General features: G+C 37.9%; 2 protein-coding genes across 2 annotated transcripts; both read right to left on the bottom strand.

Annotated features, from left to right (window-relative positions):
• Window positions 1-535: 535 nt before the first annotated feature.
• LOC121976155 (probable nucleoredoxin 1) lies at window positions 536-2,794 on the bottom strand. Its single transcript, XM_042528183.1, has 4 exons — window positions 2,559-2,794; window positions 1,976-2,455; window positions 1,419-1,895; window positions 536-1,336 (listed from the first exon to the last, which is right to left on the bottom strand). Exons 1-4 carry the CDS (start codon window positions 2,646-2,648, stop codon window positions 707-709), a joined length of 1,677 nt encoding a protein of 558 aa, XP_042384117.1. The 5' UTR covers window positions 2,649-2,794; the 3' UTR covers window positions 536-706.
• Window positions 2,795-8,074: 5,280 nt separating this feature from the next.
• LOC121976156 (photosystem I chlorophyll a/b-binding protein 6, chloroplastic-like) lies at window positions 8,075-10,695 on the bottom strand. Its single transcript, XM_042528184.1, has 5 exons — window positions 10,476-10,695; window positions 10,244-10,405; window positions 10,135-10,172; window positions 9,537-10,051; window positions 8,075-8,338 (listed from the first exon to the last, which is right to left on the bottom strand). Exons 1-5 carry the CDS (start codon window positions 10,601-10,603, stop codon window positions 8,321-8,323), a joined length of 861 nt encoding a protein of 286 aa, XP_042384118.1. The 5' UTR covers window positions 10,604-10,695; the 3' UTR covers window positions 8,075-8,320.
• Between the last annotated feature and the right edge of the window lie 2,837 nt (window positions 10,696-13,532).

Raw genomic sequence — 13,532 nt, forward strand, 5'->3', positions numbered from 1 at the left:
TTGGGTTTAGAATGTAGGGCGTATCACTTTGCAACTACTACCACTTTATTTGTAGTGGAGATGTGTCTCACGAAGAAGGTCCTTGTAAGTTGGAACTTAGCTAATCCTCGTGTAGCAACTAAGATGAAACTATCCTTGCCTGACCTAATTTGATGTTTATTTGGGTTTAGGGTTTAGGGTGCATCACTATGCAACTATCATTGCTTAATTTGTAGTGGAGATGTGTCTCACAAAGATGGTTCTTGGAATTTAGCTAATCCTCATGTAGCAACTAAGATAAAACTATTCTTGCCCGACTTAGTTTGATATTCTTTTAGATTTAGGATTTAAAATTTAAGGCGCATCACTATACAACTACTACCGCTTAATTTGTAGTAGAGATATCTCACAAAGATGGTTCTTGAAACTTAGCTAATCTTCGTGTAACAACTAAGATGAAATTATTCTTTCCCGACCTAGTTTGATGTTCTATCGTAAAGTTGGGTCTGTTCTCTTGTAAATATAAGATGATCTCGAGCGGTTTGGATCAAGAAGCTTGGAAATTCAAACGATTGATTAACATATGAGACATATTTAACCAAATGAAAGCTCAAGAGGCAACTAGAGATGATTGCCAAATAGCTTCCTTACAACAACCAATTGACAGAGAAAACAATAGAAAACTTGTTCCATAAAAGGACTGCCCCAGCTCAACCACCGATGTGTGTCACTCAACTTGTTCCTCTCCTTCTCCGCCGGCATCTTCTTCATACGTGCCATTCATCTCTTCATTCTCAGGCAACGCGCACCGCGGGTGCACTCTGAAATGATCTTCATTCCAGTATTGCCAACCAGCTCCATCCAAGAGGCATTTGTCACAAAAATAGAAATTGTCGTCGTAGACCTTTACGAGTTCATAATCTCCATAATAGTAGAAGTTGATCCTCTCAGGCCAACCATTGGCCACCTCCTCCAACTCGACCTCTTCCCTCTGTTTGGTGAAAGGAAAGGCCGCTGCGCCATAACTGCAGACCAGGCCACTCGCGCGCGTCGCGACAGTCTCCCCATTCGGACCAACGACGACAAGATCTGAATCACTTGGCTTATTGAATGCCATTGTCAAAGTCTTCTTCCTCGCATCACCAAAGGGGAGCGCGAGCCATGGCATTTGACCGTACCGGTCCTCGAAAGACTCCTCATCCGTGTCTTCGGAGACAAAAATGATCTCAAAGGAATTGCCCCTCTCCTTGATGTTGCGATAGGCTTTGATCAAAACGGGCAGCAATTCAGCGAAAGCCCCATCCTTCTTGGAGAAGTAGAAAAGTACGTTCATGCCAACAAGTTCAGTAACAGGAACCTATTCCATCAAACAAGTACACAACATTGTTATATGATTTATCTTGAACAAGAATAACCGATAGTTTAGGCTCGAGTTTTACCTTAAGACCATCCTTTCCGAGGACATAATCGAGCTCCCCTGAGACGAGTAGTGATTCCAGAGTTTGAGATTCAATTTTTGCCTTGTCAAGTTGGGCAAGTTCTTCTAACTTCTCGGGCGAGAACGGATAGGCATCGATCCCGTGATATTCGACGACATCAGAAACACCGCGGCAAAGGAGCTTCCCGTCAGGTCCGATTATAACAAGTGTGTCATCACAGAAGTTGATTATTAGTTTTGCGCTGGTGCTGAATTGATAGGGCACTGCAAGCCATGCCGTGCCTGCGAGACCTTGATCGAAAGGTTGCCACTCCGTGTCTGTGTCTGTCGAAACCACCACAACTTCGAATTCCTCTCCGATTTCTTTTAGTTTCATGTGCATGTCGAGAAGTTGTTGCGCGACAGGATCATTTGAAACGGAAGCTAACATAGTGAAGTAGATGGCCACAGTCTTTCCTTGAAGTTCAGAAACATGAACCTGCTCGTTATACCAATGCCATATATGAAAGTGACTTTAAGAAATTAACTTATGGCAAGAAGTAGTCGAAGAATAAAAACCTTCTTCCCATCACCGGAGAGCACAAAATCCATGGGGCCTGAAATGAGCATGTTTTCGAGCGTCGGATTCTGCAGCATCGCCTCCTCCTCCGCCTCCAGCTCCCGAACCCTCTCCTCCGTGAAAGGATACGCGGCTCCCCTGTACCTGTTCGCCAAATCCACGCCCTTCGTCGTCGCCACTTTCCCATTCGCATCCAGCACCACCAGCGACGGCAAGCTCAAGCCGCCGAAGGGCTCGCCCAAGTCCGCCCCCGAGAAAGGAACCGCAAGCCATGGCATCGGCATATCAGAGAAGTAGGCGGTGAAGTACTCTTCGCCCATTTCGCAAGGGAACAAAACGATCTCGAAGTCGGCGTTCCAGACGGAAAGCTCTTTGTAAACCTGCGCCAGCAACGGGATGAACCACTCGCACAGCATGGGAGCCCCGGAAGACGAGAACAGAAGCCCTACGACTTTGCCATGGAGACTGCTGATCTTGACCTGCAGTCAGATGATCAAAAAGGCCAGCTCAACGAATTAGCTAGGCGGGTAGTAATTAGGAACAATTATATTATTGCAGATGGATGGGAAGAATTGAACGAACCTGGTCGCCATTGTTGCGGATGAGGAAGTCTCGGTCCTCACTGCCGAGCAGAGATCTCAGGTCGAACGTGGCTCCTTCGAGCTGCTCCATCGTGAATCTCTGATCTCTAGCTATAAATCAACTTGTTCTCTGGGATCTTCTTCTCTATCTATCTATCTAGATATCTATATCTCTGTATATATATAGTTCGAAATCATTGATGGATCAGAGTAAGAAGCTGCTAGGAAGCCATCTTAATTGGCAAGGAGTTGCAGAAGTTGACCGAGAAGAAAAGATTAAATTCCATGAAGTACAGCTCCATTGTACTGTTTTTTTGTTTGTTAATAATTATTGGGATTTGATTAATTCGGCTTAGCCGCGCTAAAAGTTTACCATTGACGGCTCAATATCATAAATAGAGTTGTCAGATGGGTCAATCGTGACGGAGCAGGTCGGTTCATGACGGGTTAATCATTTGACGGGATGAGACTGGCTAATCCGCCAACTTAATGGGTTAAAAAATTTTCAACTCAACCCATTCTAAAGCGGGTTACGGGTTTGGCGGATCAACCCGCGGGCTATCAAAATTTTTTTAAAAAATTAAAAAATATTTCATATCTTCAACATTTTACTTCAAAAAAAATTTCTACAATTAAATATATACATAAACATATAAACATGTATTTTAAATATAAATGAACACAAATGAGTACTTATATTGGATGAAAAGTATTATTTTTATTTCAAAATTATAACAAAGAAAGATAATAAATTAGCCTAAAACTTAGTTTACATGTGTTTTTCAACCAGCGGATCAACCCAAACCCGAGCGGGCCAACCCTTGCGGGTCACGGACCTAGGTGGGTCGGCCCACGACAGACTTGGATTAATAAAATTTCAATCCAACTCTTTTAAATTGTTTGACAGGATGGATCAATTTGACGGGTCTAATCTAAATTAACGACTCTAATTATGAATGATTCGAATAGTATGATATACCCAGTCAGAAATGATTAAGCCTGGCCATCCAACTGTTTATACACAGTAGATGAGGACTCCATGCATACGGATAAAGGCGCCATTAGAGAAGCAAGATAAGCCAACCTAGCTGGCAAGTTGCAAGCCTAAACGCATTCATTTTGTCCTACATGCCTTTTTTTTTTTTTTTTTGTAATTTCTTAAAAAAGGGTTATCTTCTCAAACCCTTACGTGTAAGGAAAAATCCAAAAGGAAGCTCGTACAATCTTTTAAACATATCATTTATAATAGATTGGGATGAAGACTAACTTGTTTGACCTAAGAAGAAACATTAATGAAGGCTCGCTCTGCCCTTAGGGGTCATCAATGCTAACAATGAAAAAGGGGGCAAACTTAGAGGGGAGAATTAGGAAGGAGGCATGATGAAAGCGAAGAGCAAAATGACAGTAGAATTCTAATGTATCGGATTTAGATCGAATTTCATATCATTTATCTTTATATTTATCGGAGATTAAATATTCATCTGTATAATTATATTATTATTATTCAATAAAAGCAACCTATAGAGATAGACAATTACTAAATCCTGACTAGTAGCCAGGTCTCTGTCTTTCTCCATACGTTATTCAACTGTCTAAGGTTAGTAGTCGTCTTTTATCACTATCATATATATATATATATATATATAGTCATATATCGGATATTGATAGTCTCTTTATACCTTCCTCTATTCAGGTCGGATATCGAATTTAGAGAAAATTGTCATCCCTGATAGTCAATTTACTGGGAAACGCGGATGAAGAAAAAGACGGATTACATAAGAATCGAGATCTTTTATCCTGTTTACATGTAAAAAAAATAATGGAAGGATAGATTTCCAAACCATCAGTTAATTACTTTCACCACTATTTTTAGTGCCCTTGAAATAAAACGGAAGCGAGCGACGAGACAATCTCCTCCACACCACCCGTGCAAAGTGGATAATATCATGCAAATATGGAGATATCTAAATTTTTTTCGATCCTACAGCTCTTCCCTTGCCTGCCCTTGCTTCTTCACAATCGAGCACACAGGAAGAGAGGGAGAGAAAAAAGGAGCCTCCTTTTTTCCTTTTTTCTTGAGAGACGATGAGCTCCCTCCTTTGATCTCTTTCTTCTTTGTCCTCGCTCTCCCCTATTGTCTTCAACGAAGCACCCCCCAGCATGAGGGGCACCATCTACTACATTGCACCAGAGTACAACAACGGTGGACCATTCTCAGAAAAATGTGATATTTACAGCTTGAGCGTTCTTCCGGTCATCATTTCAAGGCAATGACATGATAGCGATTAACCTACGGAATAACGATAAGAGAGATTGGAGGAGAAACTCAAGAAGTAAGAATGGCAAAAAAAAAAAAATTAGTCGGATTTAACAGAAAGTGAAACTTAATTAATAAAAGAGATATTAATTCTCATACAACTAGACAAATGTTTATATATACTCTATATTCTAAGACAAAAAAAGAAAAAAAATTCATACCTCAATTCTAATCTTGTAAAGAAAGAAAGAGATCATTCCAGAAAAGGAAATAATTTTACAGAAATTAAAATTAATAAAACAGAACGTTGTTATAAATTAATTATGACCCATAATTACTAGAAATACCAAAAAAAACCTAAATACTATAAAAATAGAAATTACTAAAAATAATAATAAAATATTTAAAGGCTCAGTTGAGGGTATAAAAGGTGGAATTTAGGCCAAAAAATTGACGATTATGGTTAACAAATGTATATTTTAAAAATTTACATGTGTGGCAACAAACAGAATCCGATTATGAGTCTCTAGTAAAAAATCTCAAAAATTTTGATATACCGTACTGATATTTATTTGTATACCAAAATTTTGGTATACTTAAAAGTTTCGTACGTTATTATACAGTACTGAAATTTTCAGTATTAGTATCGATATAAAATTTATCATTTATTAATATTTTGGTATATACTAAAATACCCAATATATTTTTTATAAATTATTTATTATTTTATTAAGTTTAAAAAGTTGTATTGGAATTTGGTCATAAGGTCCAACACCAAGGTAATGCTGATTTTTACAAACCAGCATCAAAATAAGGGTTTGTAAAATCTAACACCAACAAATCAACACTTTGTACAAACCATACAAACCAGAGTGCTATTTTTTTTGGATACCAAAAAGTACTATCAACGCTTTGTACAAACCAGCACCACGAGTGCTGATTTTTTTGGATACCAAAAAGTACTTTGCCATGTGAAAGATAACTCCTACATACTCACATGTGAAAGAGAACTCTCCATGCATTTATTCATATTCTTAATATATGTGACTACAATCAACATGTAATGAAACTTCTAATGTTGAATTAAAGTCTCATTTATAATTTTCTCTTCCGCCTCTTCTCCATTCACATAACTTTGAACTAAAGTCTCATTTATAATTTTCTCTTCCGCCTTTTCTCCATTCACATAACTTGTATCCAACAACAGGTTCGGTATCTCTCCTTACCTCTTCGCTCCTGCTTCTTCAAAATCCTACATGTTGAGTATTTCACTGTTAAAATGGACGATTTCTGAATGATCTAAGGGCCGGGGTCGCCTCCTAGGATCTCTATTTGCACAGATTCTTCAGCGCTTCCAGCTCCCTACTGATTACATCGCCAGCGACGTTGTTGCGTCCTATGTATACTTCAACAGGATAATTTGCCATTCCTCGTCCCACTTTGGAGTAAAGCATAAATGATGGGAGGAGGATAATGGTTGATCCTTATAAACCGTCTTTTCATTCAATTCGAAGACAAGAAGACGTCTCCAAAGTTGTCAAAATTCCAGATCCAATGACGTGCGGCATTCGTGGGCCTTGTTAAATCCGCGATCCAACGGTGAGGAGACAGCAGCAAAGATCGGATGGACCTTAGGAATAGCAAATAAGCAGGCTGGATTTGCTCTTAATCCGAAGGCATGGATCAACCTTCAGATTCCTATGCCACGTCCAATTCCCAGCTCCGCTCAAACTTTTGAGACTAGCGCGATTCAGTACACTCGAGTAAGCAGTCTTATTCAGCAGTGCATAAAGGAACTGCTTTGAAGAGATCATGAAAGGATTAACTGCATTTGCAGTAGAAAGGGTTGTGGGTTATTCAATAGATGGTTGATCCAGCCTCAAATAAGAGATTGCCTGTTATGGGAATATTCGATAGTAGTAAAGCCATTTTCAGGTTAGGAAACAAGGGGCATTTGCCGAATATCTTAGAGAATGACTTCTGAGTTAGTATAAATTGTACTCTCGATTTATTTGGTAAACAAACCAAGGTCATCTACTTCTAGTTCTAGAATGAGTCGGGTTAAACGTGAGCATTTTTTTTTTTCTGATATTATGTCAAATACTTGGAGAGGTGTTAATTCTAAAACTAGACCACAAAGAGAAGCATTAGAGAAGTTAAACGAGGACTTGGTAAAGGAAACTCTTTTAAGAGTTTAAAGAAGCTAGCAAAATCAGAAACCTTTCAGATAATGATATGATAGAGAAAAAAAGGAACTAAGATTCTAGACTCGATAGCATACTCAACGTTAGACTTTACATTGGTTGCAAAGAGCCAAGTTTCTATGGGTCGGAGAGGCTGATGAGAATACCAATTGCTTTCATAAAGTAGCACAGGGGAGGAATCGACTAGCACATAATATCTGAATTTTGATAACCCAAACTGTTACTGATGAGGAAGCAATTGTGGAAGTTTTTACCAATCACTTCAAAAATATCATTGGTCCGGATAAAAACTTATTTAAGGTTGAGCTGTACAAGGAGGAAACTTCTTTAGCAGAAATAGCCAGACCCTTTACACTTCCATAAAATGAGGCTACACTAGGGAAGTTAGGCAAAATTAAGACTCCTGTTTCAAATGAATATATCACTGAATTCCTCACTTCAGCATTGCTCAGCACCAACTAATTATGCTTTTATTGTTTCGATTCCTAAATCGGTTGTTTAGGTTAATGGCTAAGTTGGTGCTTGATTCAAATGTGCGAAAGATTTGAGGCAAGCTAACCCAATATTTCCCCTAGAATTCATCATTTTACTAACCTACCTATTTGAATTTTCTGGAGTTAATTATATTGTTGCTATATGCTCATGAAATATGTTAATAACAACCTCTTTGTAAAGGCTACTTCCAAGGACTCACACATTAGCTAGTTGGACTTCTATTATCAGACTTAAATACTATGGAAGTTTGGGGTTCTAAAATCTCGAGTCTTTTGGTTTTTCTCTCTTATGTGTGTCTAGTGGTGGAAAAACTCCCAAGGACGAATTTAAGATGATACTATTGTTGTATGAGTCTAGTGGTGGAAACTAAATGATGCTCAACCTGATGTGGCTCAGAAGGCATTGGTACAAGTTCAATATTTTCAACAACAGTATTGACCAGAAGCTAAGCGAAGTTGGTCACACGTGTGGAGAGATATGATATATGTGCTTCAAGTTTGTTTTGATTTTCTGCATTCTATATGTATAGAAAATCCTTTGAACACGAATAAATGTTGGATATGAAGGAGCAAAAGTATGACTATGCTTCACATGTTTAGTATTATATAGAGCAATATCGTTCTTTGATTTGTGACCAGATAATGGCATAAAGATGGAGCATTTCCAAGAGATCAATCAGGTCATGTGAGTAATTCCAAGGAAATCTCACAGGCATTTCCTATACTGGCTCGAATATATCGTATAGAATCAAACCTTTTTCCCTCAGGAGATCAAGTATTCAGTCACTGAGTTGCCCATAAAAGGATGTCAAAGAGATGTGAATGCCTGCGCACACAAGATAAAGTGGTGAGAACTGAGCAGTCATTTTCGACAAAAATATAAATGCTTTTCTAAAACATAGACGGATGTCACAACTGTGAGATGCTAAGAGAAAGAATTCAACAACAAATAAGTTGCACGAGCATACTTTGATAGATTGGACTTCACAAGTTGTGTAACATGTTGAATTCTTTATATACTAGTGCCGTGTGACACTAAGACATTCTACCTTGTAAGATGCTAAGTGTAACTCAAACAGGCAAAGGACTTAAAAAAAAACTAGGGAGGCTAAGGTACTGCTAAATGATTTACAATACATACAAACGTGAATGATCTACAAACAAATAGAGTTAATCTATTTATAGTATTTAACCTAAGAATAAACGGCTAAGATCTAAAGAATCCTACTGTGGAGATTAAGTCTCAATTTCTAGTGAAGAATTCTAGACACTCCCCTACTATACTTATGTAGAGTTTTCTATAAGATTAGAGAAGCTTGGGGTATTCTAGAAAATCTCGAATGATAGAGATGCAGTTTGGAATGCTCTGGAACCTGCTAGAGATTACGGCCAGCTCAATCGTATGCAATTGTGTGTTTCTTGCTTATTTAGCAGGATGAATGGCATTAAGAGAAACAATTCAACACGAAATAAGTAGCACAAGCAATATATATAGACATAGGAAGATATACTTGGATTGGACTTCACAATTCTTTAGATACTAGCACCGTGCGACACTTAGACGTTCTTCCTTGTAAGACATTAAGTAAGCCTAAGTCAAATAACCAAAGGACTCAGAAAAGCTTGAGAGGGTAAGGTATCGTTTAATGATAGTTAGACACAAACTTGAATGATCTACAAATGAAGGGGCTAGCCTATTTACAATACTCAACCTAAGAATGAGTGACTAAGCTCTAAGGAATTCTATGGTGGAGATTTAAGTCTCTAGAACATTATTAAAGGTATTTCTAATGGAGAATTCTAGACACCCTTCTACTACACTCGACACTCGTGCGGAGTATTGTACAAGATTAGAGAAGCTTAGGGGATTCCGGAAAATCCCAAAATGAGAGAGATGCAATTTGGAACGCTCCAGATGCAACTGTGACATATGGATATGGCTCGATGGTCTGAAATTGTGTGTTTCTTGCTTATTTAGCAGGATGAATGGCATTAAGTAGTAGATAAAGGCACTAATGAATTACCGAGAAGATGTTGCAATGACCAGGATCAGCAATGTGAGCCATGAGATTCTCCAGGGGCCCTTCCCCAGTATAAATGGCTTGGAACCAGAAGCCCACGAAAGCCAGCATTGCCAATCTGCCATTCTTAATTTCCTTAGTCCTCAGCACCATCACGGGCTCCGGCGACCCGCGCCCCCACATCATAAAATCAAACCACAGTCCACCGGGATATCCCACATCAGGTTTCGGATTCTTCCGGTTCGGGTACTTGGGTTCGATGTCGACGCAGCCAGGATTGAGGTAGTCAGCCCACCTTCTCCCCTCAGCCCACCCCATCAGAACCATTTGGACCGCAAACAATGTCCATGAATCAGCAAAGTACTGCTGCGCCCCAGCATCATACCACGAGAAGTTATCGATAAACCCCAGCTTCTCGAGGCACTCGGGGACGAGAATGCCGGCCACCGCCAGCATTGCCCACCGGCTGTGCATCAGTTCAGCCTGCGCAAACCACCGGAGCAGTTCAGGGTCCGATCCTGCAAATCTCGAAGACACTCCTAACTTCTTTCAGTAACTGAGGCATTTCACCAAACACATGCACGACAAGGACTACACTCACCCAGTCCAAGAGGATCAAAACCGAAGTCCCCCGGCAAACTACAACAATTCGACACGTAAATCACGATCAGTGTTCCGAACGCTATGAGGTCGAAGCAGTTGGAGGTTACCTTCCATCGAGCCACTCAGGAGGCGAGCTCCCGGGGAACCATAGAGGTCTATCCGGGGGCAGAGGCTGGCAGACGCTGGACACTCCTTTAGTGGCTCGCAGACGAGTGGGCGGCCTTGAATTGCTGCTATTCGACCCTGATGCGCCGTGGGGAAGCTCTACCCTGCCATTGATTATGTAAAGCAAGCAAGGAATGAGAGTAAAGAAGGGAAGGATGAAGTGGTGCTCTGAACCTGGCCTTGGGATTGCAGAGTGCGAAGGAAGAAATTGGCAGTGCCATGGATAAGCGAGACTCAACAAGACCTGTGCACTTTCTTTCCAGTGCCATGGGAGCTTGGGGCTGAGCTTTATCGAGGCCCATGGTGATATGGGTATGGCAGGATGGCTTGCCTGTTGCCAATGACCGGTCGACGTGTGTTGAGGAAAGGGTGCTGAGAGATAGGGTGACAATTTGAGGAGACACTTCTCCTTTCTTGTGAGCTTTTTAACCTGATTAAAAGATATTTAATTTGTATTTAAAGTTATTGAATTCAATCTGAACTTAAATATGTTTAATATGTTTTCATAAGCTGAATTTGAATTAAAATTCGAATCATTTTAAGCTACAGTTCAATAATTCATATGTAACTCAAGTTAACAACCAAAATATTTATATTTTAAAACTTCAAATCAAATTCAAATATTATATATATTTTCAAGTTAAAATTTGAATAACAATATTTTACACTATTCGATTTCATTCAATTGGTTACCAAATTAGATTTATTAAAATCAAACTCATTAAGAAAATTTCAACCAATTTAACTGATCCATTTTTACTTATTAAAATTGAACAAACTGATTTAAAAAATAATTAATTCAAATTAATTGATTTTTAAAATATTAAGATTTTTTAATAAAAACTTAATCAATTAAATAAAAAAATCTTAATATATTTTTATTTTTTATTATTTAATAAAAAATCAATTTAAATGATTTTTAAAATTCAAAACTGATTTGATTTAACTAAAATAACCCATAGTTGTTTTTTTTTAAAAAAAAAAAAAAAGTTAAACTTCAAAGTAAATCTAACCGAATTAGTCTGATTGAAATAATTGAATTGAAATTTTGTTACCCGATTCAAGTGGTATGATGTTGTTGTTTGTGTTTTTTCTTGGTGATTATAGTTTTATTGTTAATTGCAATACTTTCCTCTCGTAAATAGAATAAGTGCAATATCTTTATTTTTTTTAGATAAAAGGATAATATAGCCCGATAATATTGATGGCCATGATGAATGCAAATCCTTGTTTATTAAAATTTCCTTTTTATTTTAACTTTCTTAGATAATTTATAATATTATTTAAATCATCTAAATCCTATAAAATTTTATATTATTTTAATATATTTTCATTTAATGTAACAATTAAGTAAAAATGAAGTAGATGTAAACTAATATCTTAATTTCTTCTTTACATTTCATCATCTAATGTTATATTTTTAAAAGCATGACTTTTTATAGATAATTTAATTTTTGTAGAATTAATTAACAACAAATTTTTTTATTGATTTCAAAGTAATACAGCAGAAATTATAAGGAAAAAATTACAAGAACTTTTTTTTTAATGTCAAAAAAATATTTTTTAAAAACATCAAAAAAAGATGTCTCATCATAATTCCATAAATGAGATTGATTGTGCAATTAGTCAGGTTTAGAATTATATATCTAGGGTAAAAAACTACTCCATACTTTAACCATTTGATATCGATTATAAACTCATTTCATAATTTATCTTCCTATAAAGAACATGAAGGTACTCACTGTTTTACTACCTATGAACCAAGTACAGCATCATAAACCAGGTTAAAAGTTTAGATTGATCCTTTGAACTCAAGAATGTCTTTAGTTTAGTAAGGAACAAGTATATTATATTTTAAGGGAAAATCCTTCTTTAAAATGTGTAAAATGATTCAACGAAGCAGAAGTAGTTTCGCTCGCCTGAATGTCCTTCGTTACTGACCCCACAATGAGATGAAGAAAAGTAAATGACGATACTGGCCCCTTATCATCGGCCTTAGTGCCTTACAATGAAATGAAGGGAAATAAATCAAGATATCAACCTCTCATCCTCAGCCCATAGCAAAATACAAGGAGGTAAATCATAATACCGAAGTACCAAACGATTTCCTATGTGAGATGGCATTTAAAACTCAAGGGAATTAACCCAATGAAAATCAATCATAGCCCAATGAAGTACCTCTATCCTCTCAAGACGTGTTTAGAATGCTTCAAATTAAGTAAAAGATGATATAGCTCATCTCAAACGGCTCGGTATTATCGGCCCCCAATAAGATACAGATAGATAAATTAAGAGAGACATTTTATCCTAACATAATGACCCTTTGCAAGGGAAAAGTCAGACATCCAATTGTTGGGTGTTACAGGAGACGAAGAGGTTCGTCTCTCTCGTTGTTGCAAACGTCTCGTTGCTGCAAACGCCAAGGAGACAAGGGGCGTCCTTTCCCCTTCGTCTTCCTTAGTCTTTTTATAAAGGTGCGTCCAAGCCTTTGAGAATCAAGAGATGATCGCAGCAGAAGGTGATGCGAAGGTGATCAAAGAGGGGCAAGCGAAGTTGTGAGATAATCAGAGAGCGCTAGAGAACGTCCAGAGGGTGGGATTTGGTTCGTGGAAAAGTTCGAGTAGGTTCCGAGTGGTGATCTTCTCGACGACAGCAGCAGCGACTTTTTCGGCGGTTCTTCGACGATTTCATCGAGAGATCACTGTGAGTGGTTACCGCTTTGATTTCATTTTGTTTCATGCTCTCAAAAGAACCTACAATGGTATCAGAGCATAGATTTGAAAGCATGAAAATCGACGCGGAAAAGCTCACATTTTTTCTTCTTCTATCACAAAGAAGAAGATGAACAATGAGCATTGTTCATTAATTGAATCGATTAACCAATCGATTCAATTGAATTGAAACGATTAAAATTTCATTTCAATCGATTCAAAATCGCATGGAGTTCTTCAATCGATTCATGGATCAATTGAAGAGAAATTAAAAACACGAACAGTGTCGTTTTTTTGACGAAGCACAGTGCTGAATCGATTGGAAAAGAAAAAAAACGAAGTGCAAAGTTTATATTTTTTCTTTTCCAAAATATTTGAATCAATTGATAAATATTTGAATCGTGCATTCTGTGTTTAATTGATTCTTCCATCAATTGAAGAGAAAAAAAAAGGATGAACCGTGCTTCATTTTGACGAAGCACTGTGGGAAAAAAACATGTATAAAACATGCATGTTTGTT

This window comes from Zingiber officinale, chromosome 4B, assembly GCF_018446385.1.
Source record: "Zingiber officinale cultivar Zhangliang chromosome 4B, Zo_v1.1, whole genome shotgun sequence".
Lineage (NCBI taxonomy): Eukaryota > Viridiplantae > Streptophyta > Magnoliopsida > Zingiberales > Zingiberaceae > Zingiber > Zingiber officinale.